Genomic DNA, 26,331 nt, shown 5'->3' with positions numbered 1-26,331 from the left:
CCCCATGCAGATGAGTTATTATGAAGCCTACTTTCTCCTCCTCATCTCTAAAGTCCTTCCGAAGCAAATTGAGCGCGAAAACTATGTCCGCTCTGAAGTTGGGATACTGCTGCAGGGTCCCGTCAAAGTGGGCTACGATGCTGCCCCCCCTCTTCCCGAGGCCAACTCCCTCCGGCTTGGGTCCCGGCAGCCCCTCTTTGCCCAAACGTTCCCACCTGGTTTGCAGATCTCGGCAGCGCGCTTCTGCTTCCTCTTCTCTCTTTCTGGAGGTTGCTACTTCTGCATAAAGCCTTGTGACTGCTTCTTGCAGTGCTGTCACCTTCTCCTCAGTAGTCATCTCTGCCTATCTTCGTGAGCTCGCAAAAAAAAAAATAATTTCTTTTCGGAGACGGAGCTTACTGTCAGAGCTGCCCGAGGTCCCAGCTCACAAAGGACCAACGCCAGTTCGTGGTTATATACAAAAGTCTTTATTGAAGTTCAGTTTGTCTTTCACATCAGCAGCGTGCAGCTCTACGTCTGAAACTCTAGACCGCTGAAGCTCCGTCTGAGTCTCCTCCCCCCAGACACCAGTTTAAGACCCTAGCCTTGCTCCACCTCTTCCTCTGCTCTTTCCTCCTCTGGGTCCGCCTGTCAGCTGGGGTCTCGCCCTTCCTAGACTCTTCTGACGCTGAGTCCCCTGAGTCTTCCCCCTGCCTCCGGCGGGCTTTAGGACCTGGTTCCCGATCCGGGTTTTCTGCTGTCCCGCGCGCCTGTACATTTGAACTTGGCGTGCGCGCCCAGCCGGCAACCTTCCTCCTGACCGTTACACTGCTCCTGTCACTGCTTCCCCCTTCGAGGAGGCTAGCTGTACTTGACCTCCCCTCCGTTCCCCCACTCTCCAATGGAGGTGTGGTCAGTCTCGACTCATCTTCTCTCCCTGCTGGAGGAGACGCTGGCCCTGACACCTGGGACTCCTCCCCCCCACTACGCTCTGGTGGGGAAGCTGGCCCTGATCTCCAGCTGCTGCTTTGGGAGTCCCCGCTGGCCCCCCTTGCCCTGACCATCGGCACCTCCTTCTGGGAATCTTCTGATTCGCTGGAGAAGCTCATGGAATCTCTCGGGTCACTGCCATACTCCCCTACGCTGCCCTCAGATCCTTCCCCTTCGCTCTCCATCTCCTCTCTCCCCTGTGCCTCTGTTCCTGAGCCCCTGACATCCACCCCCCCTCGAAGCCCCCCCTTCCCCCCTCCCCCTCTTCGGGTGCGGGTTCCTGGTGCTCCAGTGCTGTGGGGGTGAGTGTGGGACACAGTTCGTTCCCCCTGTTGTGCAGCCGGCCAGCTGGATCCGGCCGGTCCGTAATGGGCTCGTCGACGTCGATCTCCTCTGCTTCCATCTCTCTGCATTCGTGTTCGAACCCAATGTCCTCCCCCAACACGGCCATGTCCGTCTCTCCCCCTGTTACCTCGGGTGATGCTGCGTGCCAGGGTCCCCTTAGCAGTTCCCTGCTCCACCCCACCTCCGGTTGAGTGTCCCACCAATAAGAGCGGTCTGTGGCAGACCCCGAGAGTGATCCCTCCGGGGAGCTTGTGTCTGGCGCCGTTTCCTCAGCCGATGAGAACCCCTGGAACGTGCTGGCTGAAAGTTTGGGTGTGAAAAGCCAGTCGTCGAAATAATCTGCCGGCATAGGTCTGTGCGGGAAGAGTGCATGGAACTCGTCTTTGAGGTAGTGCTCCTCCAAAGCATAGTCCGGCACCCACCTGTTGGCGCTGGCCGGGGTACCTTCCCTGGCAAGGAGATATTCAACTCCCTCTTCCCCCCATCTCGAGTCTAAAATCTCCGTGACCTCGTTGAGTGGCGCCGCCCTCGGTGACCCCTCCCCCGTTGGCGACTTTCTGAGTGGGTGAGGTGCGGTCCCTGGTGCCTGAAACCTGTGGGGTTCCTTGTAGGGTGTGAGGACTGATCTATGAAATACCGGGTGCATTCTGGAGCCCTCCGGGAGTGTCAACCGGAAGGCCACTGGGTTGATTTGTGCCTCGACTTGGTAAGGCCCTAGCTGCTTGTGTTTGAGCTTCTTCTTAGCTAACGTTCTGGCCGGCACTGCCTGGGCCGCTAACCAGACCCAGTCCCCCACCTGGATGTCCTCCCCGACTCTCCTGTGCCTGTCTGCCTGCACTTTGTAGGCGTGTTTTGCTAGTTCCAAGGTCCTTCGGAGTTGCTCGTGGACCTCCTGTAACTCTGCTGCCAAGTACTCTGCTCCCCGTGGCTCCCCCTCCCCCTTCGTCTCTAACCCCGGGAAGGTTCTGGGGATGCCGCCCATTGTTGGCGAAGAACGGTGTCACCCCTGTAGACCCGTGCTTCGTGTTGTTGTAGGCAAACTCGGCCAACGGTAGGTAGTCTACCCAGGTCGAGGGCTGTTGATTTGCGTAGCATCGCAGGTACTGCTGCATGATGGCGTTGACCCTCTCCGCTTGTCCGTTGGTCTGTGGGTGTCGTGCCGACGCTAAGTTGATCTTGACGTTCAGGATGCCCAGCAGCTTCTGCCAGAAACTCGAGACGAATTGGCGACCCCGGTCGGACAGGATGGACCGCGGTAAGCCGTGAACTTTGAACACGTGGTCTATGAACAGCTTGGCGGTCTGTTCCGCTGTGGCCACCTTCGCGCAAGGAAAGAAGTGCGCCATCTTGGTGAACAGGTCTACGACCACGAGTATCGCTGTTTTGCCTCGCGAGCTGGGCAGATCTGTGACAAAGTCCAGGGCCACCCTCTCCCACGGTTCGAGCGGCGTCTGATATACTTGTTTTCAACTTCTTTGTTTCATTACTTGGACATTTTGCTTTGCTCCCCCTAGAGGGTTGAAAGTAACGGCTGCAACGGTTTAAGACAGTGGGATTTTCCATTAGGGAACTGTTTTTGTGGGAACGTCCTTGGGACATGAGTGGCCCAGTAGAAGAGATAACAACAAGAGCCAAAGCTAAACAGCAACAACAGCAACAAAAGAAAAGAGGCTCAATATCAGGTTTGACTCCCACAGGAACAGCAGGACAAGAAAAAGTGACAGCTGCCTCCATGGAGTCAGTGACACAGGCGTTACTCAAGATAAATCAATCTTTGGAGACTTTGACAAAGCAGAGTACAGAAAATACACAGAAATTAACAGAACTAACAGCGAGATTGGATTTGAACACAAAAAGTGTGACAAGTAATACAGAATCTATAAACAGGCTGATTGAAGAAAACTCTGCAACACGCAAAATTGCAGAGGACGCCAGAAGCATCGCCGGAGAGACACAGGAGAAGCTAGAACCGATTGCTAAAAAGGTTTATGAACATGATGCAACTTTGTCTTTGATGGAATTACAGAGAAAGGAAAGAAATCTGAAATTAAGATTAATTCCCGAGAGTGAAAAGGACAACCTTGCGGAGTTCCTAACACAGAAGTTTGCTGACTTTTGGGAAGATTTGGAAGAGGAAGAATTCAAGATAACAACAGCATTCAGATTGGGCAGGAGACTGAATAAAAAGACTCCGAGGGATTGTTTAATTACCCTCAGATCCAAGGAAGAAAGGGACAAAAAATTAAAACTACACTACCAAAAGGCCTTGGAAATTGAAAATTCACCTATACAAATTTTTAAAGACATCCCTAAATATATCTTGGAGGTGAGAACCTTCTATAAGGATCTGGTCTACCTGCTGAAGAAGAACAACATCCTCTTTAGGTGGGAGTTCCCACAAGGTCTGTCCTTTAACTATAAGGGAAAGAAGGTGAAAATAAAGACAATTCAAGATAAAGAGAAGTTCCTGGAGAGAAACCAAGAGGACCTACAGAAGGGGACGGTGGACCCAATTGCAGAACAAAGGAGAGCACTAGATATTCTGAACCTGCCGTTTGGGCTTAACCCACCACCATCAGAGGAAGAGCAACAGCTTGGAGCGGTCGGAGGAGTAACGGGAAAATAACAAGATGGCCCTGCAATTCCTTAGTTGGAATTGTAATGGGCTGAACATGCCTTTGAAGAGACGCCAAGTGTTTCATATTTTGAAAAGAGAACAATTGGATTTGATTTGCCTACAAGAAACCCATGTAACCAGGGTACACAGGAAACTACTTATAAATAAAAGATTAGGACAAGAATTTATTTCATCGGACAAAGTCAAGAAAAGAGGAGTTGTGATCTATGTAAAAGAGAAATGGACCCCAAAAATGATGTTTAAAGATGAACAAGGAAGATACCTGGCAGTTGAAATACAAGCACAAGGAGAAAAAATTTTAATAGTTGGAGTTTATGCACCGAATGAAGGCAAGGCGGAATTCTTTAAGAAGCTTCATGAAACTCTGATGGACTATCTGGATTACAATGTAATAATCATGGGAGATATGAACGGTGTGGTCTCTACAAATATGGACAAAGCACAAAGACTGACAATCTCCAAGGAAGGGAGACTTCCGAAGACCTTCTTTGAAATGACTGAAAATATGGACTTAATAGATATATGGAGAATGAGGAACCCTCTGGAGAGAGAGGGAACTTTTTTCTCCCAAGCAATGATGACCTGGACCAGAATTGATCAAATTTGGATTACTAGTGGGATGGCTCCAAAGATTAAGAAGGTAGAAATCTGCCCAAAAACTTGCTCCGACCACAACGCCGTGAAGATGGAAATGAAACTTACAACAACTGGTCAATTTAGATGGAGGATGAATGACACCCTGTTTTGAGATAAGGAGATCCACATGAAGGCCCAAAAAACTTTAAAGGATTATTTTGTAATAAATCTAAAGACTGATGTGGAAAAAAGAGTGATCTGGGACGCAAGTAAAGCCGTGATGCGAGGATTTCTGATTCAACAAAATTCAATAAAGAAGAGAAAGCAGAATGAGAAGAAGGAAAAGATCTTGGAAAAGATAAAAGAAGGAGAGAAAAAATTAAGATTAAAACCAAAGTCCCAGGAGATTCTGAGAGAGATTAAATTATATCAAACACAATATATGGAATTGATGAATCAAGAGATTGAATGGAAGATAAAGCAAATGAAACAAAAGACATTTGAATCGGCAAATAAATGCGGTAAACTTCTGGCATGGCAATTGAAGAAAAGGCAGAAATTAAATACAGTTACAAGCCTAGAAGTGGACGGAAAGAATATATCTAAACCTAATGAGATTAGAAATTGCTTTTTGAGTTATTTCAAAAAACTTTATTCTCAAGGATTACAAAATGAAGAGGACATAGATAAATTCCTTAACAAATATGGATTACAAAAAATCTCTCATCAAAGCAAGGTGGATTTAAACCAGAGAATAACAGAACAAGAGATAGAGGGTGCCATTCAGGATATGCAATTGGGCAAATCTCCAGGGCCAGATGGACTGACTTCCAGATATTATAAATCATTGAAGGAGTGGTTGGTTCAACCGTTAAAGGAAGTCTGCAACGAGATCCTAGAGGGAAAGAAGGCACCAGAATCGTGGAAAGAAGCGTATATTTCACTCATACCAAAGACAGAGACTGAAAAGACTCAACTTAAGAACTACCGCCCAATATCATTACTTAATGTGGATTACAAAATTTTTGCAGACATTTTAGCAAAAAGACTTAAAAGAGTGTTGATGGAGAAGATTCATAAGGACCAAGCAGGCTTTCTCCCTAAAAGGCATTTATCAGACAATGTAAGGAATATAATAGACATTCTGGAATTGCTAGAGGTGAATATAAACACCAAAGCAGTGTTGATTTTTGTGGATGCGGAGAAAGCCTTTGACAATATTTCTTGGAGTTTTATGAAAAAGAATCTTCATGGGATGGGGGTAGGCCAAGGATTTGAGAATGGTATGGGTGCGATATATTCTGAACAAAAAGTCAAGCTGATTGTAAATAATGTGATAACTGAGGAACTTAAGATAGAAAAAGGAACACGACAGGGGTGCCCAATTTCCCCATTGCTTTTTATTTCGGTTCTGGAGGTGTTGCTGAATATGATTAGAAATGACCAGCAGGTTAAAGGTGTACAGGTCGGAGCTAAACATTACAAGTTAAGGGCATTTGCAGATGACCTAGTACTGACCTTACAAGAGCCAAACACTAGTACCAAAAGGGTGTTGGAGATAATCCAACAATTTGGCCAGGTAGCCGGATTTAAATTGAACAAACAAAAAACTAAAGTTTTAGAAAAAAGTTTTAGAAGGAGAGATTTCAAGAAGAGACAGGTTTGACAGTGGTTAAGAAGGTCAAATACTTAGGGGTTCATTTGACATCTAAAAATTTAAACCTGTATAAAGACAACTATGAAAAATGTTGGTCAGAAATTAAAAAAGATCTAGAAATATGGACAAATTTGAAACTGTCAATGTTAGGCCGAATTGCAGTTATTAAGATGAATGTATTGCCTAGAATGTTATTTTTGTTTCAGACTTTGCAGATTCTTGACAAGATGGACTGTTTCAAGAGGTGGCAGAAAGATATTGCGAAGTTTGTCTGGCAGGGCAAAAAGCCCAGAATAAAATTTAAAGTACTTACAGATGCAAAAGAAAGAGGGGGATTTGCCCTGCCGGACTTAAAACTGTATTATGAAGCAGCAGCGTTTTGCTGGTTGAAAGAATAGATGCTCCTCGAGAACACAGACATTTTGGATCTGGAAGTGAGCGAAGTTCTTTATGAACTTCCTGTAGAAGTTGCTGAACCCTAAGAACCTCTGCACATCCTTCCGGGTTTTGGGGGCTTTCCATTCCAGCACTGCCTTCACCTTGCTTGGGTCCATAGCTAGGCCCTTGTCTGACAACTTGTACCCCAGAAACTCGACCTCCCTGGCGTGAAATTGGCATTTTTCCAGCTTGACCCACAACTGGTGCTTCTGCAGTCTCTTCAGCACTTCCCTGACGTCTCTGACATGTTGCCTCTCATTGTCCGAATAGATTAAGATGTCATCCAAAAAAGCTACGCAATTCTTGTACAGCAGGGGCCCCAACACGTGGTGCATGAATGCTTGAAAGCAGGCGGAGCCCGATTGTAATCCAAATGGCATGACTAAGTACTCGAAGGCCCCCAGGGGGGTGAACATGGTCATTTTCCATTCGTCCCCCTCCCTTATCCTAATTAAATTGTATGTCCCCCTGAGGTCCAGCTTGGTAAAAATCTTCCCCTGCCTCACCCGGGTTAAAATGTCGTCAATCCTTGGCATTGGGAAGGTCATGGGTTCTGACACCAGGTTCAAGGCCCCATAATCTACGACCAACCTGGGCTGATTAGTCTCCTTTTTGTCCACAAAGAACACCAGACTGCCCCCCACCGCCGCTGATTCCCTTATAAACCCCCTCTTCAGGTTCTTGTCAATAAACTGCTGCAACTCCTGCATTTCCTGGTCGGACATGGCATACAGCTTGCCCACCGGCAACTGAGCCCCTGGGAGTAGGTTGATTTGGCAGTCAAAGGGCCTGTGTGTGTTGGGGTAGTCTATCTGCCTCCCTCTCGCTGAAGACCTCCTTCAGATCAGCATATTGTGGTGGCACCTCCCCTTTCTGTTCCACGGCCAGCCGAGCCACCCTGGCCACCGTCATTCTTGGGTTCTCCCCTCCCAGACAGTGTCCTAAGCAGTAAGTGACCTGGCTGTTGGCAGAGATAGCATTTCCGGGCGCCTTTTCCCTCCTTCTTTCCCCCCTTACTGGGCTTTGAAACTGCGCGCGCTGTTCCGATTTCCATCGGCTCTGCCGGCGGGAAAGTTGGCTCTGGAATGTCTGGAATGCGGAACTCCTTCCAACGTTCCCCCTTCCCTTCCCGCCTCTCCAAGGCTCTCGCCTCCTGGCGCGCTCCTATGGTCAGCGCAGATTTGGTCAGCTGGTCCATAGAATCCGCCCTGGGACCCCGGGAAAGTTCGTCTTTCACAGCCGAAGCAAGCCCTTCTTCAAATAGCATTTGAATGGGTTCCGCCGATAAGTCCCACCCCAATCTGTGAACCAGCATGGTGAACTCAGTCCAGTACTCACGGACAGATCGGCTCCCCTGTTTGCAAGCCATTAGCTGTCTGCGCACCACTCCCTGCTCAATATCGCTGGAAAACATCAGATCCATGGCGCAAAAGAACTTCCTCGTGTCCTTTAGGATGTCATTATTCGCTGCCATCAGGGGTCTAACCCAGTCTCTCGCCCCCTTTTCAAGATGCCCAATCACGAAAGCCACTCGCGATTCCTCGTCAGGGAATTCATCAAACTGCAGATTGAGGGCATATTGCATCTCTGTCCGAAAGGCATGATAGTCCTTGGGCTCCCCCCCAAACTTCTGCACCAATCCTGGTACCTTTCTGGTGAGCTGGGTGGCTTTCCCCTTTATGTCTGCATCCAGAGCCCTCCTCTCCTCAAGCCTCGCCGTCTGCAGCGCTAGCTGGACTTCCAACACCCAGTACCTTTCTTCCAGGCTTGGACCCGCTCCCGCTTCTCCGGTTCCGGCTGCGTTGCTCATGATGCCTTCTCCTGCACAAGCTGCTTACAAAGACTGTCGGAATGCTGTGAAGGGATGATGAGCTGCTTGTGCGTAAAATCGTAGTCCCTCAGAGTTTGTTCAAGTCCACAAACCTCTGTCTGTGACGGAGCCCCTCAGACATGGCTCCTCTAGTCACTGGTAGATTCCGACAGTGGTTGCTTTCGGAATCGCTTCCAACATAAAAGCTCCTTAACGGAAACACGTCTTCTGGACTCGCGGCGTGACAGTTTCCGGCGAGGAGTGGGTCTCCCTATGGGAGGTCCAGAAACCTCCCCACTGTTCTCGCTGGAAGTGTCCCTGAGCCATCCCTCCTGCTCACTTTCCCTCAGAGACCCACCTCTCCCCCTGCTGGTTCCTGCTTCAGCTGCTGGGTCTCTCCCAACCTCCGTGAGCCCTTCCACCACCTGTCCCTCCGATCGCAGTTCCCTGACAATATCTTTTGGGAATATTGAACAGTGATACTGTATTCCAAAAGAAAAAACTTTTTTCTGTATGCGACATCAGCGGCGAAAATTCTGGTGGCTAAGTACTGGAAGGGTAACCAGGTACCGGCCAAAGAGGAATGGTTATGTAAATTATGTGAATATTTGGAACTGGCCAAATTGATGGATATAATAAGACTAAAGCCAATGAATACAGTCAAGAAGGAATGGAATTGCTTGAATGACTATTCAGAAAGACAAGGTTCAAAAGTAAAAATTTGGCTGTGTCTAGAATGACCTCGTGAATAGAAAAGGGAAAATAAACATATATACAAATCTATATATTAAGAGGAAAATAATACTGAAATACAGATAAAATATGAAAGGTGAAAGGAAATGTGAGAGTGATGGAAGTATTATTATTATTATTATTATTATTATTATTATTATTATTATTATTATTTTGTAAAATAGTGTTTATTGTATTGAAATATTATACTTTTCTTTATTCAACTGTACTTTTTTCTTTTTCTTCTTTTTTTCTTTCTTTCTATTTTATTTAATATTTTTCTTTATGTATGGTTTTGTTTTGATTTATTTACTTTGCAACATAATAAAGATTTTTTTTAAAGTTTTGTTATTTACTAAATTCAATAAAAGAGTGGGGGAAGAAAGGAAAGGAAAGAAATTCTGCCCCTTTCCATAATGTCAAATGCCTTTTCCTTTTTCCAGAAAACAGAAATGCCTCATCAGGGCCGAGTTTGCTCACCGTGTTCCTCGGAATCGTGTGCATTGCGGCTCTCATGCTTCCCACATTGGGAGAAGGGGATTCCCTCGTGCCTCTCTACCTCCACTTAAGTGTGAATCAAAAGTTAGTAGCAGCTTACGTATTAGGTACGCATCTTTTTGCCGTCATTACATTATGTGATTTGGGGCAGGACCAAGTGAAAAAATGAAAATGCGTATAGAAACGTTTTTAAAAAACAACCTATAATCGAGTCACTGTGTGAGGCCCATGCCAGCAAAATTGCAACCAGCGTGGATAAAGATCAATGGTTTTTTTAAAAAAGTTTTTAAAAATTGGATTTTTGAAATAAAATGCTTTTGGAGGAAGAATCTTTCTATAGTTTTCCTTTTAGGTTACATTATAGTCCAAAAGCTATTCATCGGGAAATAGGATTTGTTTTAAGTTTTTAATGTGTGCTAAAACTCAGTCTTAAGTTGTTTTTTAAAAAACGTTCAACCCCATCAGTTAACAAACATGGGTCCATATGCTAGCATGTTATTGCTTTAGTTAAATAAATGGTTTAAATTGTGATGAAGGAAATGATTCTTTCTCTCCTTTCAATTAAGTACAGCAGAAAAGCTGTCCAAATAGAAACAGTTAGCTTATGAAACCTCACCAACATTTCATCATTATCTGTCAATGTATTTCGAATAGTAGAACCAAATCAGTCATTTTTGATAGAACTGTAAAAACGATTCTGAAATTTTACTCTTCCAAAAAGGAAACCTCCCTCTGGTTGTCAATATTAGCAGGATTCCAGCAAGGCTGAACCTTTCTGTAACTTATTCCAAAAAGGAAACCTTCCTGTGCTTATCAAATATGAAGAGGATGGCAGCAAGGCTGAACCTTTCTGTAGAAAAAAATATTATTTAAATCAATGCTTACTGACTAGTGATTGAAATCGTGATTGAAATTGATTTGAATCCAATCCACCCTGATTGCAACTGAAAGTATATCTGAGCCCCCTGACATTTCGGCGTTTGTACAAAGATCAGTTGTCTATGCAACCTACATTTCACAAATATTAACAAACGTGCATCTGGCTCCCGGTGAACAAGCTTTCATGCGTGCCCCCCACACCTAACAAACCTCTCGGTGTGGGTTATTTCTCGAGTTAAGCTGAAATAACTGGATTTTTTCCTCTGATTCTTGCAGGTCTTATCACTATGGTCATCCTGAGAACATGAGTGAGAACACAACTGGATGTTTATCTTTTTTCTCCTTTTCTTATCGCGTTTTAAATTTGCATCCTGAACGTGGGCCTCTGACTCCCGTTTGGGTGCAAAAATCATCTGGCGATTTGCATTGTTTTTTTTTTTCTTCTGGAAAGCAAAGCTTTAACTCTGTTTTCACTGGAAAGACTCGCATGCTCGGAGGCACTTTTCGACAGACAGCCATGAAATGGTCGAAGGAATTTGCAGAAACTTCTCTACCTAGGTCTACCATGCAAAAATCTCATTTCTGCTTTCTTTTTAAATTGCATGTTTTTAAATTCACGTCGACTTTAGCGTTTGACTGCCATAGGAGCCGGCAGTTCTATCTGAAACGTTCATTTGACTGTGAGCATTGCAAATTTAAATACGGATAAAACGCCAAGTGGAAGCTGTCATGTTTTTCAGTCTATTTTTGGAAACTCAGGTTTAAGAAAACGGGGGGGGGGGAGAGAAAGGAGATGGCCCACAGTATAAAACGCCCCCTATTTTTGGAGACTCAGATTTAAGAAAATGGGAGGGGGCCCAGAGCATGGATAGGCAACCTAAGGCCCAGGGGCCGAATGTGGCCCAATCACCTTCTCAATCCGGCCAGCGGACGGTCCAGGAATTGGCGTGTTTTGACATGAGTGCTTTTATTAAAATGCATCTCTGGGTGATTTGTGGGGCATATGAATTCGTTCATCCCCCCCCCAAAAAAAATATAGTCCAGCCCCCCCCCCCCAGGTCCAGTGGACCAGCCCACTGCTGAAAATGTTTGCTGACCCCTGGCGCCCTTTTTACAAAAGGAGAAAAGAGGACAAGCTTTTGCAACCATACCGGATGAATTGTTGACTGCTAAATCTGCAACACACACACACACACACACACACACACACACACACACACATATATATATATATATATATGCAGGTTTTGGTGTCTTCGGGTGTCTTCCCGTGTAAGAGTCGGGGTGTCTGTGCGACGTTTCGACGAGGTCTCACTCGTCATCTTCAGGCTGGTGCTTTCGGCTTCTTGTTACTGGAACAGAGCAGAGTCTGGTGTTTGAGTTCCTATAAATACTGTTGAGGGGTGTGGTGTATAGCCTCCAACGTTCTGGGCAGAGAGGAAGTTCCTAGATTAGTGTGCCTTTTCTTCTTTTGTTCCTTAATTACTTAATTACTCGTCGAAACGTCGCACAGACACCCCGACTCTTACACGGGAAGACACCCGAAGACACCAAAACCTGCATTCCTGTACCCGTGAAAATCTACGAAAGCATATATATATATATATATATATATATATATACACACACACACTAATACATTACAGCGGTACCTCTGGTTGCGGACAGGATCCGTTCTGAAGGTCTGGCCGGATTCCGAGGTTTTTGCAACCGGAGGTGTCATTCTGTGCATGTGCGCGGCGTGGTAGAGCGCTTCTGCGCAAGCTGCAAAACCCGGTAAAACACTTCTGGGGTTGCCACTTACATATCCCGAAGTTTACGTAACCAAAGGGTTACATAAGCGGAGGTACTGCTGTATTTGCACTTCAGGGAAGCTCGTCCATAGTAGGCGCAGGCATGGTTCAACTTGGTCCTCCAGCTGTTTTGGGATTACAACGCACATCATCCCTAGCTAACAGGACCAGTGGTCAGGGATGATCGGCGTTGTAGTCCCCAAACAGCTGGAGGGCCAAGTTGGGCCATGCCTGATCTAGAGCAGTGGTGGCTGAGGAAACCAACTCTCCGCAGGCGAAAACCGGAATAGGGGTAACAAGAGGTACAACTCCAATTCCAAACCAACGCTTTCCAAAGGAAAATTCCAGGAAGGGAAAAGCCAAATGTCCTTTTTTTCTCCTTTTTCCAAGCCAGATGAGCACAATCTCACATCAAATTCCGTGCTATTTCTCGGAATGAAGGAAGGAAGAAAATCAAAGTTTTCCAAATGTGGACGACAAGAAACATTTGGAACCGGAATCCTACAAATAGGACAACGTTGCCTATCAATACAGACCAGCCAGCACTCACAGAACATGGGGAAAGGGCTTCATAAATACTCTAACAAATCACCAGACTACTACTATTATGATTATGATTTTATTTATTTTATAGAATTATAAATAATAAATAGCGTGTGAGACAGTAGATTACAAATTGTTTGCTTCTTTTTTAAAAAGAAAAAAGAAGTTAAGGCCGATGGGATCTTGTGAGAAGGAATAGATCAGGCTTCCTCAGTCTCGGCCCTTCAGATGTTTTTCGCCTACAACTCCCATGATCCCTAGCTAGCAGGACCAGTGGTCAGGGATGCTGGGAGCTGTAGTCCCAAAACAGCTGGAGGGCAGAGTTTGCCTAGGTCTGATCTAGTTTATTTCAACTCCATTCTTACCTTCAGAACAGGCATGGGCAAACTCTGGCCCTCCAGATGTTTGGGGACTGCAACTCCCATCGTCTCTGACCCCTGGTCCTGTTAGTTAGGGATGATGGGAGTTGTAGTCCCAAACATCTAGAGGGCTGGAGTTTGCCTGTGCCTGCTTCAGAACAAGCGATCGCAACAGCTTTTCCGAGAATTAAGAGTTACGATTCGAGCAGACATTGGCAAAATAATAATTTATAATAATAATTTATTCTTTATACCCCGCCCATCTGGCTGAGTTTCCCCAGCCACTCTGGGCGGCTTCCAATCAAGTGTTAAAAACAATACAGCATTAAATATTAAAAACTTCCCTAAACAGGGCTGCCTTCAGATGTCTTTTAAAGAGAAGATAGCTGCTTATTTCCTTCACATCTGAAGGGAGGGTATTCCACAGGGCGGGCGCCACTACCAAGAAGGCCCTCTGTCTGGTTCCGTGTAACCTCACTTCTCGCAATGAGGGAACCGCCAGAAGGCCCTCGGTGCTGGATCTCAGCGTCTGGGCTGAATGATGGCGGTGGAGACGCTCCTTCAGGTAGTTAAAAGGAAAACCGGCAAACCAGGCAGCATTGGGCCTGATGTGTCTATTAAAAGGAGAATTATTCTTTCTAAACAAGTATCTAGACCAGGCATTGGCAAACTCGGCCCTCCAGCTGTTCGGGGACTACAACTCCCACAATCCCTAGCTAACAGGACCAGTGGTCTGGGATGATGATAGTTGTAGTCCCCAAACAGCTGGAGGGCCAAATTTGCGTAGGCCTGACATAGAGCAACAGAGTTTATTTCAACTACATTCTTACCTTTGGAACAAGTGACGGCGACTGGTTTCTCGCCGATATTTTTAACGCGAATATAAATTGGGTGCTTTTCCGAGAATCTGGAGGAAATGTGGATTCACTTTCTTTGAAAGTCCCGATCCGAGCAGTTGTTGTCAAAATAATTGGTAGTTAAAAGGAAAACCGAGCAGATGTTGGCAAAAGAATTAAAAGGGAAACCGGTGAGCCAGGTACCGCCGGGACCTGACGCATCCCTTAAAAGGATTAAAATAGCCAGGAGACGTTGCCGAGAAGGAAGGTTGACGTGGGCATTTCGCACTCTGCGCTCATAATCCGGATGCCCTCAGGGGTTTTATGCCACCAATTTCTCTGTAGGCGGGTATAGCGAAAGGACGGCACGGGCGGACATCCAGGCGAGCGGCAGGGGGGAGTCACCTGGGGGAAAGGTCATCCATCAAGATGAAGGGGGTTCGGATCGCACAACAGGTGCTTCCGCCACGGCGCCTTTGGCCAGGGAGTCGAAGGAAAGCCTGGCACTGCTGGAGCTCCCGTCGAGGGCGTCCGAGGACAAACTGCAGGGCACGAGGGGAAACCACAAGCTTCAGTCAGGGCACATGAAATGAAAATTAAAAATTAAAAAAAATGTCCAGTAGAATCTTAGAGCAGGCATAGGCAAACTCCTGTTACATTTCCCATAATCCCTGACCACTGGTCCTGTGAGCTAGGGATGATGCGAGTTGTAGTCCAAAAACAGCTGGATGGCCAAGTTGGGCCACGCCTGATCTAGAGCAGTGGTGGCCCAACTTGGCCCTCCAGCTGTTTGAGGACTACAATTCCCACCATCCCTGACCACTGGTCCTGCTAGCTAGGGATGATGGGAATTGTAGTCCCCAACATCTGGAGGGCCGGAGTTTGCCTATGTCTGTTATAGACCAACTCATTTTGTTCTGAAGAAGTATGTGCACACATCTTCAGATAAAGTGCACATAAAGTGAATGCAAAAAACAAACAAACAAAAAACAACGAATCCGAAGAAGTCACTGGCAGGTTCTGGTCCGTACCCAACCGGGTGGATTGGGTTCAAATCAAGTCGGTTGAAATCACGATTCAAGTCACTCAGTAACGCTTGATTTAATATCCATATATATACACATATATATATATGTGTGTGTGTGTGTGTGTGTGTGTGTGTGATGGTACTGACAGAGTACGAAGGGGAGGAGGAGAGACGTGCAGAGGGGGGCAAGAAGGGGGGCAAGAAGAGCCAGGGCAGGAAAGGGGGGAAAGCCAGGAGGAGGAAAGGCTCTCAGATGCTGAAGCAGAGCCTCAACCCCGCACAGGAAGTTCTGAAACGGATAGCGAGGCAGTGTCAGTTCCATCTGCTCAGGAACGGAGAGGGTTAAAGCGGAGAGGGCAGAGACGTCAGTTGAGAATGCCGCGCCTCTTCTGCTGGAAAAGGGGTGGACGCAAATCACTCCGGGAATCTGACTCACAGGATTCGGACGTGTAATTATGTGTGCTGCTTGTACATATGTAAAATAAAGACTGTATCTATGTATCTCTGAGTGAGCAGAAGCACTTCTTGCGAAGAGTATTCTCAAGCCATCACAATATATACACAGTGGTGCCTCGCAAGACGAAATTAATTCATTCCGCGAGTTTTTTCGTCTAGCGAATTTTTCGTCTTGCGAAGCACGGTGTCGGAAAAGTAAGCTTCAAAAATCACCAAAAACCTCAAAAAAGGCTACCACACCACGTTCTATGAGTTGCTCCTCGAAGTCAAGTCGCAACTGTATTAATGGTGTTAAGAAAAAGGAAACAAACTTGCAAAAAACGCAAGACGTTTTCGTCTTGCGAAGCAAGCCCATAGGGAAATTCGTCTTGCGAAGCAGCTCAAAAACTGCAAAACCCTTTCGTCTAGCGAGTTTTTCGTCTTGCGGGGCACCACTGTGTATATATATATATATATATATATATATATATATATATATATATATATATACACAGAAAGGCCCAACCTTGCTGGCATCCTCTTAATACTAACTCCCATCATCCCTAGCTAACAGGACCAGTGGTCAGGGATGACGGGAGCTGTAGTCCCCAAACATCTAAAGGGTCGAGTTTGCCTATGCCTGGACTAGAATGTCACTTAAATAAAAAAGCTTTAGAAAGATTTTTCCTCCAAAAGCATTTTGTTTTAGAAATCTGATTTAAATTTATAAAAATCCAATTTAAGTTAAAAAAATAGATTTAAATATAAAATCCTTTTTTTTGTTTTTTAAATCATTGATTTTTATACACCCTGGGTAGGAACTATTTTGGAATGCTAGAACATCAAAAGACATGGCAAACCATTTCTGGGCCAAGATGAGTAGTATATGCATTATTATGATTAATTTTACCATGAGCTGAGGTCTGACAGGTGGGTCACGTCGGGAGAAAGCATGTTGGTGGTTCCTTGGAAAAGTCTCTTGGGCTGGCTTTCGGTTTCCATTTTTCCTACCAAAATCAAGCAGATTTGGTTCAGATTGGAGGAGGAGACCTTCAAAAAGCAGCAGTTTGACGCTTGCCTCATAGCAGCAAAACAAGACAACCAAACCAAGTTTCTGGGTGATGATCATTTCAGGCACCCGCTCCTCGACTCCAGGCATAGGCAGACTCTGCCCTCCGGATGTTTTGAGACTACAACTCCCATTGTCCCTAGCTAATAGGTGTTGGCATACAACCAAGGAAACGGGGGCAATTGGCAGGCCCCCAGCTGGCTCTAGCCCACTGGCTGGTGTGTTGGGCGATCTCCAGTCCTTGGATCAGCTACTAACAACAGCTGTTGCTGTCTTAGCAAACTCATCAGCAAATCTCTGGAGGTTTGCCTTTTGTGGCCCTTGCATATCTGCATACTAGATGCAAGTCTTCAGCACTCATCTCCTCCTTCTTAGGAGAATGGTGGCCAATGGTGAACAGTGGTTCTTCCAGTTTAGTGTCAAACCCATCAGATGGTCTGACTGAGGCCTTTGCGCTCTTGTAGTCTGCTGTGTCATCACTGTCACTGACAACAACAGCAGCAGCACCGCCCACTAAGCTGGAATCCGAACTCTGATAATCATCCTCAGCTTCCTCTGTTACCTCAGCATCCTCATCTTCTGAGTGACTCTGGAAAATCCCCCCACACCCCCCCTTGGGATTGTATTCAACACTCTTTGTGAACCGTATGGTCTTAGTGTCAGTCATAAGTACCCTGTATGCACCTTTTTCATACCCCATGAACAAACCATGTGCCCCATGCTTCCCAAGCTTGCTGCTCTGTGGGGTGTGGACCCACATGTCAGAACCAAAGATTCTCATGTGCTTGACGTAAGGTTTCTTACCAAACATCTTCTCATAGGGAGTACAGCCGATAGGTGAAGACAATCTCCTGTTATACGTGTAAACAAAATTATTCAGCAACTCTGCCCAATATTGCTCAGGAAGATTGGCATCATGCAACAAGGTTTTTAGGCCTTGCAGCAAAGTTTGATTTGTCCTTTTCACAAAGTCCATTCTCCCAGGGAGATCTGGGACTTGAGAGGTCGTGCTGGATTCCCTTCTCAGTCAAAAAAGCTTCAAACTGCTGAGAAGTGAATTCCCCACTTCGGTCAGTAAACAAACAACCAAGTTGTCTACCGTGGGCATTATTCAACCAAGCACAGAACGCCTTGAACCTAGGAAATGCTTCTGATTTCTGCTTGAGCACAAACACATGAATGTACCTGTAAAAAGCATCAATTGAAACCATGAAGTACCTGGCGCCACCCAAAGAGGGTGAAAGTGGACCAACCAGGTCTGCGTGGACTAGCTAATAGGATTTAGAAGCCTGCCTGCTAGACACTTTGCCTTTGGGTGCAACCTTCACTTTCTTTTCTGCACAAGAGACACATTTCATATAATACCTGCAGAGTTTGATTGTCATACCTTGAACCTTCTCTAGCATCTTGGCGAGCGCTTGCCATGCCATGTGACCAAATCTTTGATGATGTGTATGAATACAATCTAAATGAAGAACTTTGTTAAGTTTGTGCAACACAACAAGATTCAACATTAGGCACATTAACACCAGTGTCATCGTAAGTTATCAAGAACAATCCATCTATAAAATCAGCATGCAAGATGCCTTCATTGTTCTTCCGAATGATGCAAACCCCCTTCTTGAAGGAAATTTCAAAGTCTTGCTCAGTCAGCTGTGGGATACTGAGCAAATTGTCTGCTGAATCAGGAACATACAGTACCTTGTTGATGGTGGTGTGCAAGCTTGTCAGTTTCACTGTCCCAATTCCAGCAACCCGCAATGTCTTTCCATCAGCCTGTTGAACTGCCCCATCCTGTGGCATAAAGGAGATAAACAAGTGTCTGTCCCTCGCAATGTGCTGCAATGCGCATGAATCCACAACAAATCAGGCTTTGGCTTTTGGAGAAGCAGTGCTAGCAACTAAAGCCTTGTTCTGCACTGTTTCGGGCTTTTGGCCCCCCTTCTTCCGGCCATCTGCAGTCTTTTTTCTCCGTTTATCTTTCGCCTTTGGACAATTCCGTTGGACGTGACCTTGATTCTCACAGGACTAGCATTTCACAGCTGCCAAAGCCTTAGCTCCCCCTGGTGGCTGCAATGCTGTCCCAGATGACATCGCAGTCTGCTCTCCCTGAAGCACGCAATCGGGTTCTGCGTTCCTCCGATCATACAGTGGTACCTCGGGTTACATACGCTTTGGGTTACATATGCTTCAGGTTACAGACTCTGCTAACCCAGAAATAGTACCTTGGGTTAAGAACTTTGCTTCAGGGTGAGAACAGAAATTGTGCAGCGGCAGCAGGAGGCCCCATTAGCTAAAGTGGTGCTTCAGGTTACTAACAGTTTCAGGTTGAGAACGGACCTCCGGAACAAATTAAGTTCTTAACCCAAGGTACCACTGCACTCATTTTGGAGGACAGCCAAAACCTTTGCTGCAGTCAGGTCTTGAGCAAGTAGAGTAGCCAGCTGGCTTGCCACAGCGTGGTAACTCTCATCCAGGGAGTCCAAAATCAGGACCGCAAATCAAGACTCCGGCATAATGAAACCTGTATGCACTAATTCCTTGTTGGGATTCGCAGGATACTGGATAAGTCCGCAGGCTTCAACAGGATGATGCAATACTCTGCTGGGTCAGAGTGACTCAGCAGGAGTGTGATTAGTGTAATTGGCTATCACCTGTTTTAAAAAGGAAAGCCTGTTTAACAGTGGGTGTGGTGGTTGTGCTGTAGTGTGGTGGTGGTGTTGTGGTGGAGAGTATTCGTTTGTAAGTACTCTGTATGGACTGTTTCTTTTGTAAATACCTGTATATAGCTCACATTAAAAAGGACTGCACTGAAAAACCTGGAACTCTTAGTGTTTCGCTGAAAACGCCGCGTGGAATACGCGACATTCCTGTCTTAACTTCTGCAAGTCCAATACGTGGGCTCTGAGATCTCCCCCTGGCTCAAGCTTCTTTCTGTAGTAAAGCAATACAGACCCAGCTTCTTGTCTCAGATGCGATTCCTTCAACGCCTTCCACATTTGGCATGAAGACGCCTTGCCAGCCAGGGCAATTAACTCCTCCGGAGCTACTGACAGGAGAATCGCCCCCATTGCTTTGGAGTCGGCTGCAGACCATGCATCTGTTATTTGAGCTGGGGGATCTTCAGAAACAGTGTTCCATACCCCAAGCCTTCTCAACTGACCCTTGCAGTACTTTGTTCAGTTCTGAGAATTGTGTCCATTTAGACGTGGACAGGGAGCCCCATCTGATGCTTGTAAGAGATCCATTCCTGCTTTTTACTTCAGCCAGGACCTGAGCTCTTCACAGCCGCTTATCTTAGCAGGTCGTAAATCAACGCAGCCTGCTTCTCTCCGGCCTTAATTGCTTGGCACAGACATCAAATGCCAGGTGGTGCAGCATCCATCAGCAGCCTTACTCTTGTGTAAGCGCCATGGATCTGGGCCCATAACCCTGTTGTTGGCATGCAACCAAGGAAACGGGGGCAATTGGCAGGCCCCCAGCTGGCTCCAGCCCACCGGCTGGTGTGCCGAGCTATCTCCAGTCCTTGGATCAGCATGAATCTGGACCCGAGCTTCAGAAGCTGGGGCACTCTACTCAGCAGAGTAAACACGCAAACAGAAGTGGCAAGAGAGGTTGTGTGAGCATATTTACAAGCAGTTTATTCAGCATACATCAGGACAAAAGGAAAACATGTCTGCTTTCCTTCGTGTCCAAAGCAAGACAGCTAAAGCAAAAACAATACACAAACAGAAGTTCCCAGCAATAATAATAATAATAATAATAATAATAATTTATAATAATAATTTATTCTTTATACCCCGCCCATCTGGCTGAGCTTCCCCAGCCACTCTGGGCGGCTTCCAATCAAGTGTTAAAAACAATACAGCATTAAATATTAAAAACTTCCCTAAACAGGTCTGCCTTCAGATGTCTTTCCTTCACATCTGAAGGGAGGGCGTTCCACAGGGCGGGCGCCACTACCAAGAAGGCCCTCTGTCTGGTTCCCTGTAACCTCACTTCTCGCAATGAGGGAACCGCCAGAAGGCCCTTGGTGCTGGATCTCAGCGTCTGGGCAGAACGATAGAGGTGGAGACGCTCCTTCAGGTATACAGGACCGAGGCCATTTAGGGCTTTAAAGGTCAGCACCAACACTTTGAATTGTGCTCGGAAACGTACTGGGACCCAATGCAGATCTCTCAGGACCGGTGTTATGTGGTCCCGGCAGCCACTCCCAGTCACCAGAATAGCTGCCACAATCTGGATTAATTGCAGTTTCCGGGTCACCTTCAAAGGTAGTCCCACGTAGAGCGCATTGCAGTAGTCCAAGCGGGAGATAACTAGAGCATGCACCACGCTGGCAAGACAGTCTGCAGGCAGGTAGGGTCTCAGCCTGCGTACCAGGTGGAGCTGATAGACAGCCGCCCTGGACACAGAATTAACCTGCGCCTCCATGGACACTGTGAGTCCAAAATGACTCCCAGGTTGCGCACCTGGTCCTTCAGGGGCACAGTTACCCCATTCAGGACCAGGGAGTCCCCCACACCCGCCCACCCAGTCCCCCAAAAACAGTACTTCTGTCTTGTCAGGATTCAACCTCAATCTGTTAGCCACCATCCATCCTCCAAGCTGTGCTGGACTATAAACAGACATGTGACATGCTACAATCCACATGTCTGTTCTTAAGGTGGAACGCAATATCCCAACAACAGAACCAGTGTTCAGGGGTGGTGGGAGTTGTAGTCCCAAAACAGCTGGAGGGCCAAGTTTGGCCACGCCTGATCTGGAGCAGGAAAGACGCATGGCTCGGGCAGGCCGCAGGCCCCACGGTGAGGGCCCCACGGCATTTTGTGTCGTCCCCCCCCAGTGGTGACACCCGGGACGGATGGCCCCACGGCCCCCCCCTGCCTTTGCCCCTGCACATACCTTTCCTTTTGATGGGACCAAGAGCGCTGGGCCGGATGCAGTTGATTGGACTCTGGCTCCTCCTGCTAAAATCAAAGCCGGATTACGGTCAACCTAGGAACGGGGAAACTTCTGAGGTGACAAGACGACTTTAAAGCTACTGTATTGTGTTTTCAAAATTATAATCTGGGTGGATAAAAATCAATGTTTTTTTAAAAAATCTGATTTTTTAATAATTTAAATCGGATTTTTAAATCATTCTAAAGATAGTTTTCCATTTAGGTTACACTATACTCCAAAGGCTATTCATCAGGAAATAAGGATTTGTTTTAAATCAGGCATCCCTAACCTTCGGCCCTCCAGATGTTTTGGACTACAATTCCCATAATTCCTGACCACTGGTCCCGTTAGGGATCATGGGAGTTGTACGCCAAAACATCTGAAGGGCCACAGGTTGGGGATGCCTGTTTTAAGTGCTAAAACTCAGTCTAAGGTTTTTTTTAAAAAAAAATAGTTTAACCACATCAGTTAACAAACATGGATACATGTGCTATAATGTTATTCCTTTAGTTAAATAAATTGTTTAAATTGTTGTGCAGGAAAAGATTATTTTTCTCCTTCCAATCAAGTACTGCAGAAAAGTTGTCCAAATTGAAACAGTTAACTTATTAAACCTCACCATAATTTTGTAAGTATTTCTAATGGTATAACCAAATCAGTCATTTTTGATATAACTGGAAAAACTCTGAAAATTTATGATTCCAAAAAGGAAACCTTCCTCTGGTTGTCAGTATTCAGAGGATGCCAGCAAGGTTGAACCTTTCTGTAAAAAGGGATTTAAATCAAGCCTTCCTGACTAGTGGCTTAAATCAAGTCTGACTGACGAGTGGTTTAAATCGTGATTTAAATCGATTTAAATCAAATCCACCCTGATAATAATGCTGTATAGATACCCCACCCAATCCTTACAAAGAGTAGCCTTTCACAAGCTTTCATCCCTTAAAAGCAAACACTGTTAATATTTTTAACCGCCAAGGAATTTCACCGAAGATGGACTTTGTGCCTTAGCAGTTTATCAAATGAAACTCTGCTACACGAGTCCGCTCTTTAATAAGCATATCTACACGGGGCAGTATTTTCAGGACAATGCTAATAAAATTGATATAAATTTGAAAATAAATGCTATCCTTTCCAGAAAATAAAACACAAATAATGAAAAGTTACATAACATCAGAAATGCCAATTGCTATCTGCTTAGGCGAGTAAGGCAACACATAAAATGTTTAAATTACAGTGGTACCTCGGGTTAAGAACTTAATTCATTCTGGAGGTCCATTCTTAACCTGAAACTGTTCTTAACCTGAAGCACCACTTTAGCTAATAGGGCCTCCCACTGCTGCCGCCGCCCCGCCACCGCGCGATTTCTGTTCTCATCCTGAAGCAAAGTTCTTAACCTGAGGTACTCTTTCTGGCTTAGCGGAGTCTGTAACCTGAAACGTCTATAACCCAAGGTACCACTGTATAACTGATAAATTGTCAGAAGAAAGAAATTTATTTTAAAAATGGGCTTTAAGTAACCAGCCTGTGACTTTATGGTTTCAGCTTGCGGTGTGCTGCCAGATTTGATATACTGTACCTTTAAAGTTTCTTACATTGATCCTAATTATTTGTTATTTGATACATCTGTGAATAACCTTATAAGTTCTATACATTGGTTTTATCAGTATCAGCTAGCTACACTGGTTAGTAAGCACTGATCCCCAAGAATTATATTTACCTGTATGGATATTCTAAAAAAATTACTTGGTGTGTATTCCTAATTTATTGTTTATTCGTTATTTAATATACAGGTTGCTTCAGCACTATTTGAAATGTTAGCTCATTACATTGACTACTCTTTGGTGATGGACTGATATCTATTTTATTTGGAAATTGTAAATTTGGGGTGACATTCTACTATTAATAAATGCATTTATTACATTCATTAACCACGTGTTGTGGCTGTATTGGAGTAGACAAGTAAGGAAACACACATGATGTTTAAATTATACAACTGATAATCTGGTTTTCGTGTTGGTTTTATGCAAGTGGTTTTTAATGTGAAGCGCCCCGAGAGCTTCAGGGATGGGGCGGTGCAGAAATAAAAGAAATAATAAATAATAACAAACACAACGCCACACACTGTCCATCAGCATGCATCTAGATTCAGGGGGGCAGCCGCGTTGGTCGGACACAGTCGGAATAAATAAAAAATGGTCCAGCAGCGCCTTTGAGACAAACAAAGTTTGTTCTTGGTATAAGCTTTCGTGTGCATGCACCCTTCTTCAGATACACGGAAACAGAAGTCCCTAGACTCTTATATATAGTGGGAGGGTGGGGTGGCGTTTTTCTCAGAAGGGTAGTAGGAGATGAGTGATTTTATGGTTCCCAAACGGAAGCGTAGTAGGACTACAGACCTGCGCCTCCATGACTGACTTTTTCTTAATCCTTGTATTCATTGATAATAACACTTGGCTGTCGTGCGCAGGCAAACTTCTTCAGATACACTGAACCAGAAGTCCCCAGACCCTGATATATAGAGGGAGGGTGGGGTGGGGTATTTCTCGGAAGGATAGTAGGAGATGAGTAATTTTATGGTTCCGGAGCCCCATTCACAACCTGAGCAGAATGCAACCCACGTCTGCGTGTGTTTAGTGATTCGCCGCTTCTGCGCATGCGCGTGACGTCATTTTGAGCGTCTGCGCATGCACGAGCGGCGAAACCCGGAAGTAACCCTTTCCGGTACTTCTGGGTTGCCGCGGGACGCAACCTGAAAATGCTCAACCTGAAGCGTCTTTAACCTGAGGTATGACCGTAGTAGAACCAAATCAGTCGTTTTTTATGTAACTGTAAAAACTACTCTGAAAATTTATTATTTTTGAAAAATGAAAATCCTTATTTCCTGATGAATAGCCTTTGGACTCGAATAGAAAACTATCTTTAGAAAGATGTTTCCTCCAAAAGCATTTTATTTTAAAAATCTGATTTAATTTTTAAAAAAAATCCTATTTAAATTAAAAAAAATCTTTTTTGACATATATATATCTTTTTTGACATATATATATTTAAATCATTGCTTTTTAGCCACCCTGATCTGTTCCATTCGCAGGCATAGGTCATGTATAAGTTAACAGTACAATAGTCAAAATGATTACTAAGAAACGCTTCCGCAGATATACTGACTTACTTTGAAAATCTCCTTATGGGGCTAGGAGTTGGGCTTGGAGGCAATCCATTACTACACACAAACATTTGCAGGGAGGGAGAGAAGCATTGCTAGGAAAGACAAGCACAGCATTGAAAAGCACCAGAAATGTTTCTGTCGTTAGAAATAAGAAGTTTTATCAACATATCAACACCAGCGAAATTAACTGAAATGCATAAAACAAGGAATCGTTGTTGGAAACGTAAAGAAAAGGAAGGTACTTTTAAACTGTATGTGGTGGGTCTGTAAGGAGGTGAAAGCTTTCTGGGAAATGATTTATAATGAACTTTTAAAAAATGTTAAAATATTTATTTAAAAAAACAAACCAAGAAGCCTTCTTACTAGGCATTGTAGGTAATGAAATACATAAGCAAAATAAAAGACTGTTTTTATCTGCAAGAACTGCAGCAAGAATATTATTAGCCCAACGTTGGAAGCATACAAGAGATCCCAACGAAAGAAGAGGGGCAGACGAAATTAATGGACTATGGCAAGCTGGCGAAACTTGCAGGGAAAATTCGGAAACAGCAAGACCAGACTTTCCTGAAATATTGGAATAAATTTACAGAATACTTGAAAGACAATTGTAAAAAACTAACTTTGCTAGGAGGGTTGCCAGAAGTTTTGTAAGGTGGACTTTATCCATTATTGCAAAGTGTAAAATGGTTGATTTATAATTAGGATTTAATAGTACCGTATTTTTCCGTCTATAGGACTAGGTTTCCCCCGTAAAAAATAGTGTCCAAAATAGAGGGGCATCTTATACATGGGGGCCATCTCCTGCCATATTCTTAAATCTGAGTCCCTAAAAAGAGGGGGCATCTTATACATGGGGGCGCCTTATAGACAGAAAAATACGGTAATTTAAAAATGGTCAATTTACAATTTGGATTTAATAGTACTGTATTTTTCTGCCTAGGGACGCGGGTGGTGCTGTGGGTAAAACCTCAGTGCCTAGGACTTGCCGATCGTATGGTCGGCGGTTCGAATCCCTGCGGCGGGGTGAGCTCCCGTCGTTCGGTCCCAGCTCCTGCCCACCTAGCAGTTCGAAAGCACTCTTAAGTGCTAGTAGATAAATAGGGACCACTTTATAGCGGGAAGGTAAACAGCGTTTCCGTGTGCTGCGCTGGTGCTGGCTCGCCAGCTGCAGCTTCGTCACGCTGGCCACGTGACCCGGAAGTGTCTTCGGACAGCGCCGGCTCACGGCCTCTAGAGCGAGATGAGCACGCAACCCTAGAGTCGGACACGACTGGCCCATACAGGCAGGGGTACCTTTACCTTTATTTTTCTGCCTATAAGATGCCCCCATGTAGGAAATACCCCCTATTTTGGGGAAATCCGATTTAAGAAAATGGGAGGGGGGAGCCGTATCTGTGTATAAGATGCCCCCAAATTTTTGACATTATTTTTTATGGGGGGGGGGGCTAGTCTTATACACAGAAAACCATTAGTCAAGGAGGAGGGAAGTCTCCGGCTGTTTTAGCCAAATGTTTTCTATGTTATATATAAGTTGAATGTTATGTTTAAAATGTTTACAAAAAACTAATAAAAATGATAGGAAAAAATGAAGTTTTATAAACATATTGCAAAATATTTATC

General features: G+C 45.1%; 1 protein-coding gene and 2 long non-coding RNA genes across 3 annotated transcripts in view; 1 reads left to right on the top strand and 2 right to left on the bottom strand.

Moving 5' to 3' along the window:
* LOC309523341 overlaps positions 1-26,331 on the bottom strand; it is a 708,831-nt gene that overhangs the window by 423,415 nt on the left and 259,085 nt on the right. The gene's annotated exons all lie outside the window — the stretch shown is intronic.
* LOC309523349 overlaps positions 1-26,331 on the top strand; it is a 521,358-nt gene that overhangs the window by 241,030 nt on the left and 253,997 nt on the right. The gene's annotated exons all lie outside the window — the stretch shown is intronic.
* LOC309523314 (PABIR family member 2-like) overlaps positions 13,206-26,331 on the bottom strand; it is a 38,483-nt gene continuing 25,357 nt past the window's right edge. Inside the window, 5 exon segments of the mRNA XM_082207115.1 lie at positions 13,206-14,513; positions 14,519-14,615; positions 16,446-16,542; positions 21,510-21,574; positions 24,715-24,803. Of these exon segments, the coding sequence (XP_082063241.1) occupies positions 14,475-14,513; positions 14,519-14,615; positions 16,446-16,542; positions 21,510-21,574; positions 24,715-24,803 (387 nt within the window). The 3' untranslated portion in view covers positions 13,206-14,474.

The sequence above is a fragment of the Podarcis vaucheri genome (genome assembly GCF_965113315.1).
Source record: "Podarcis vaucheri genome assembly, chromosome: W".
NCBI classification, from domain to species: domain Eukaryota; kingdom Metazoa; phylum Chordata; class Lepidosauria; order Squamata; family Lacertidae; genus Podarcis; species Podarcis vaucheri.
Note: the sequence above shows the minus strand (reverse complement) of the source record. Positions and strands in the feature narration are given on the sequence as shown.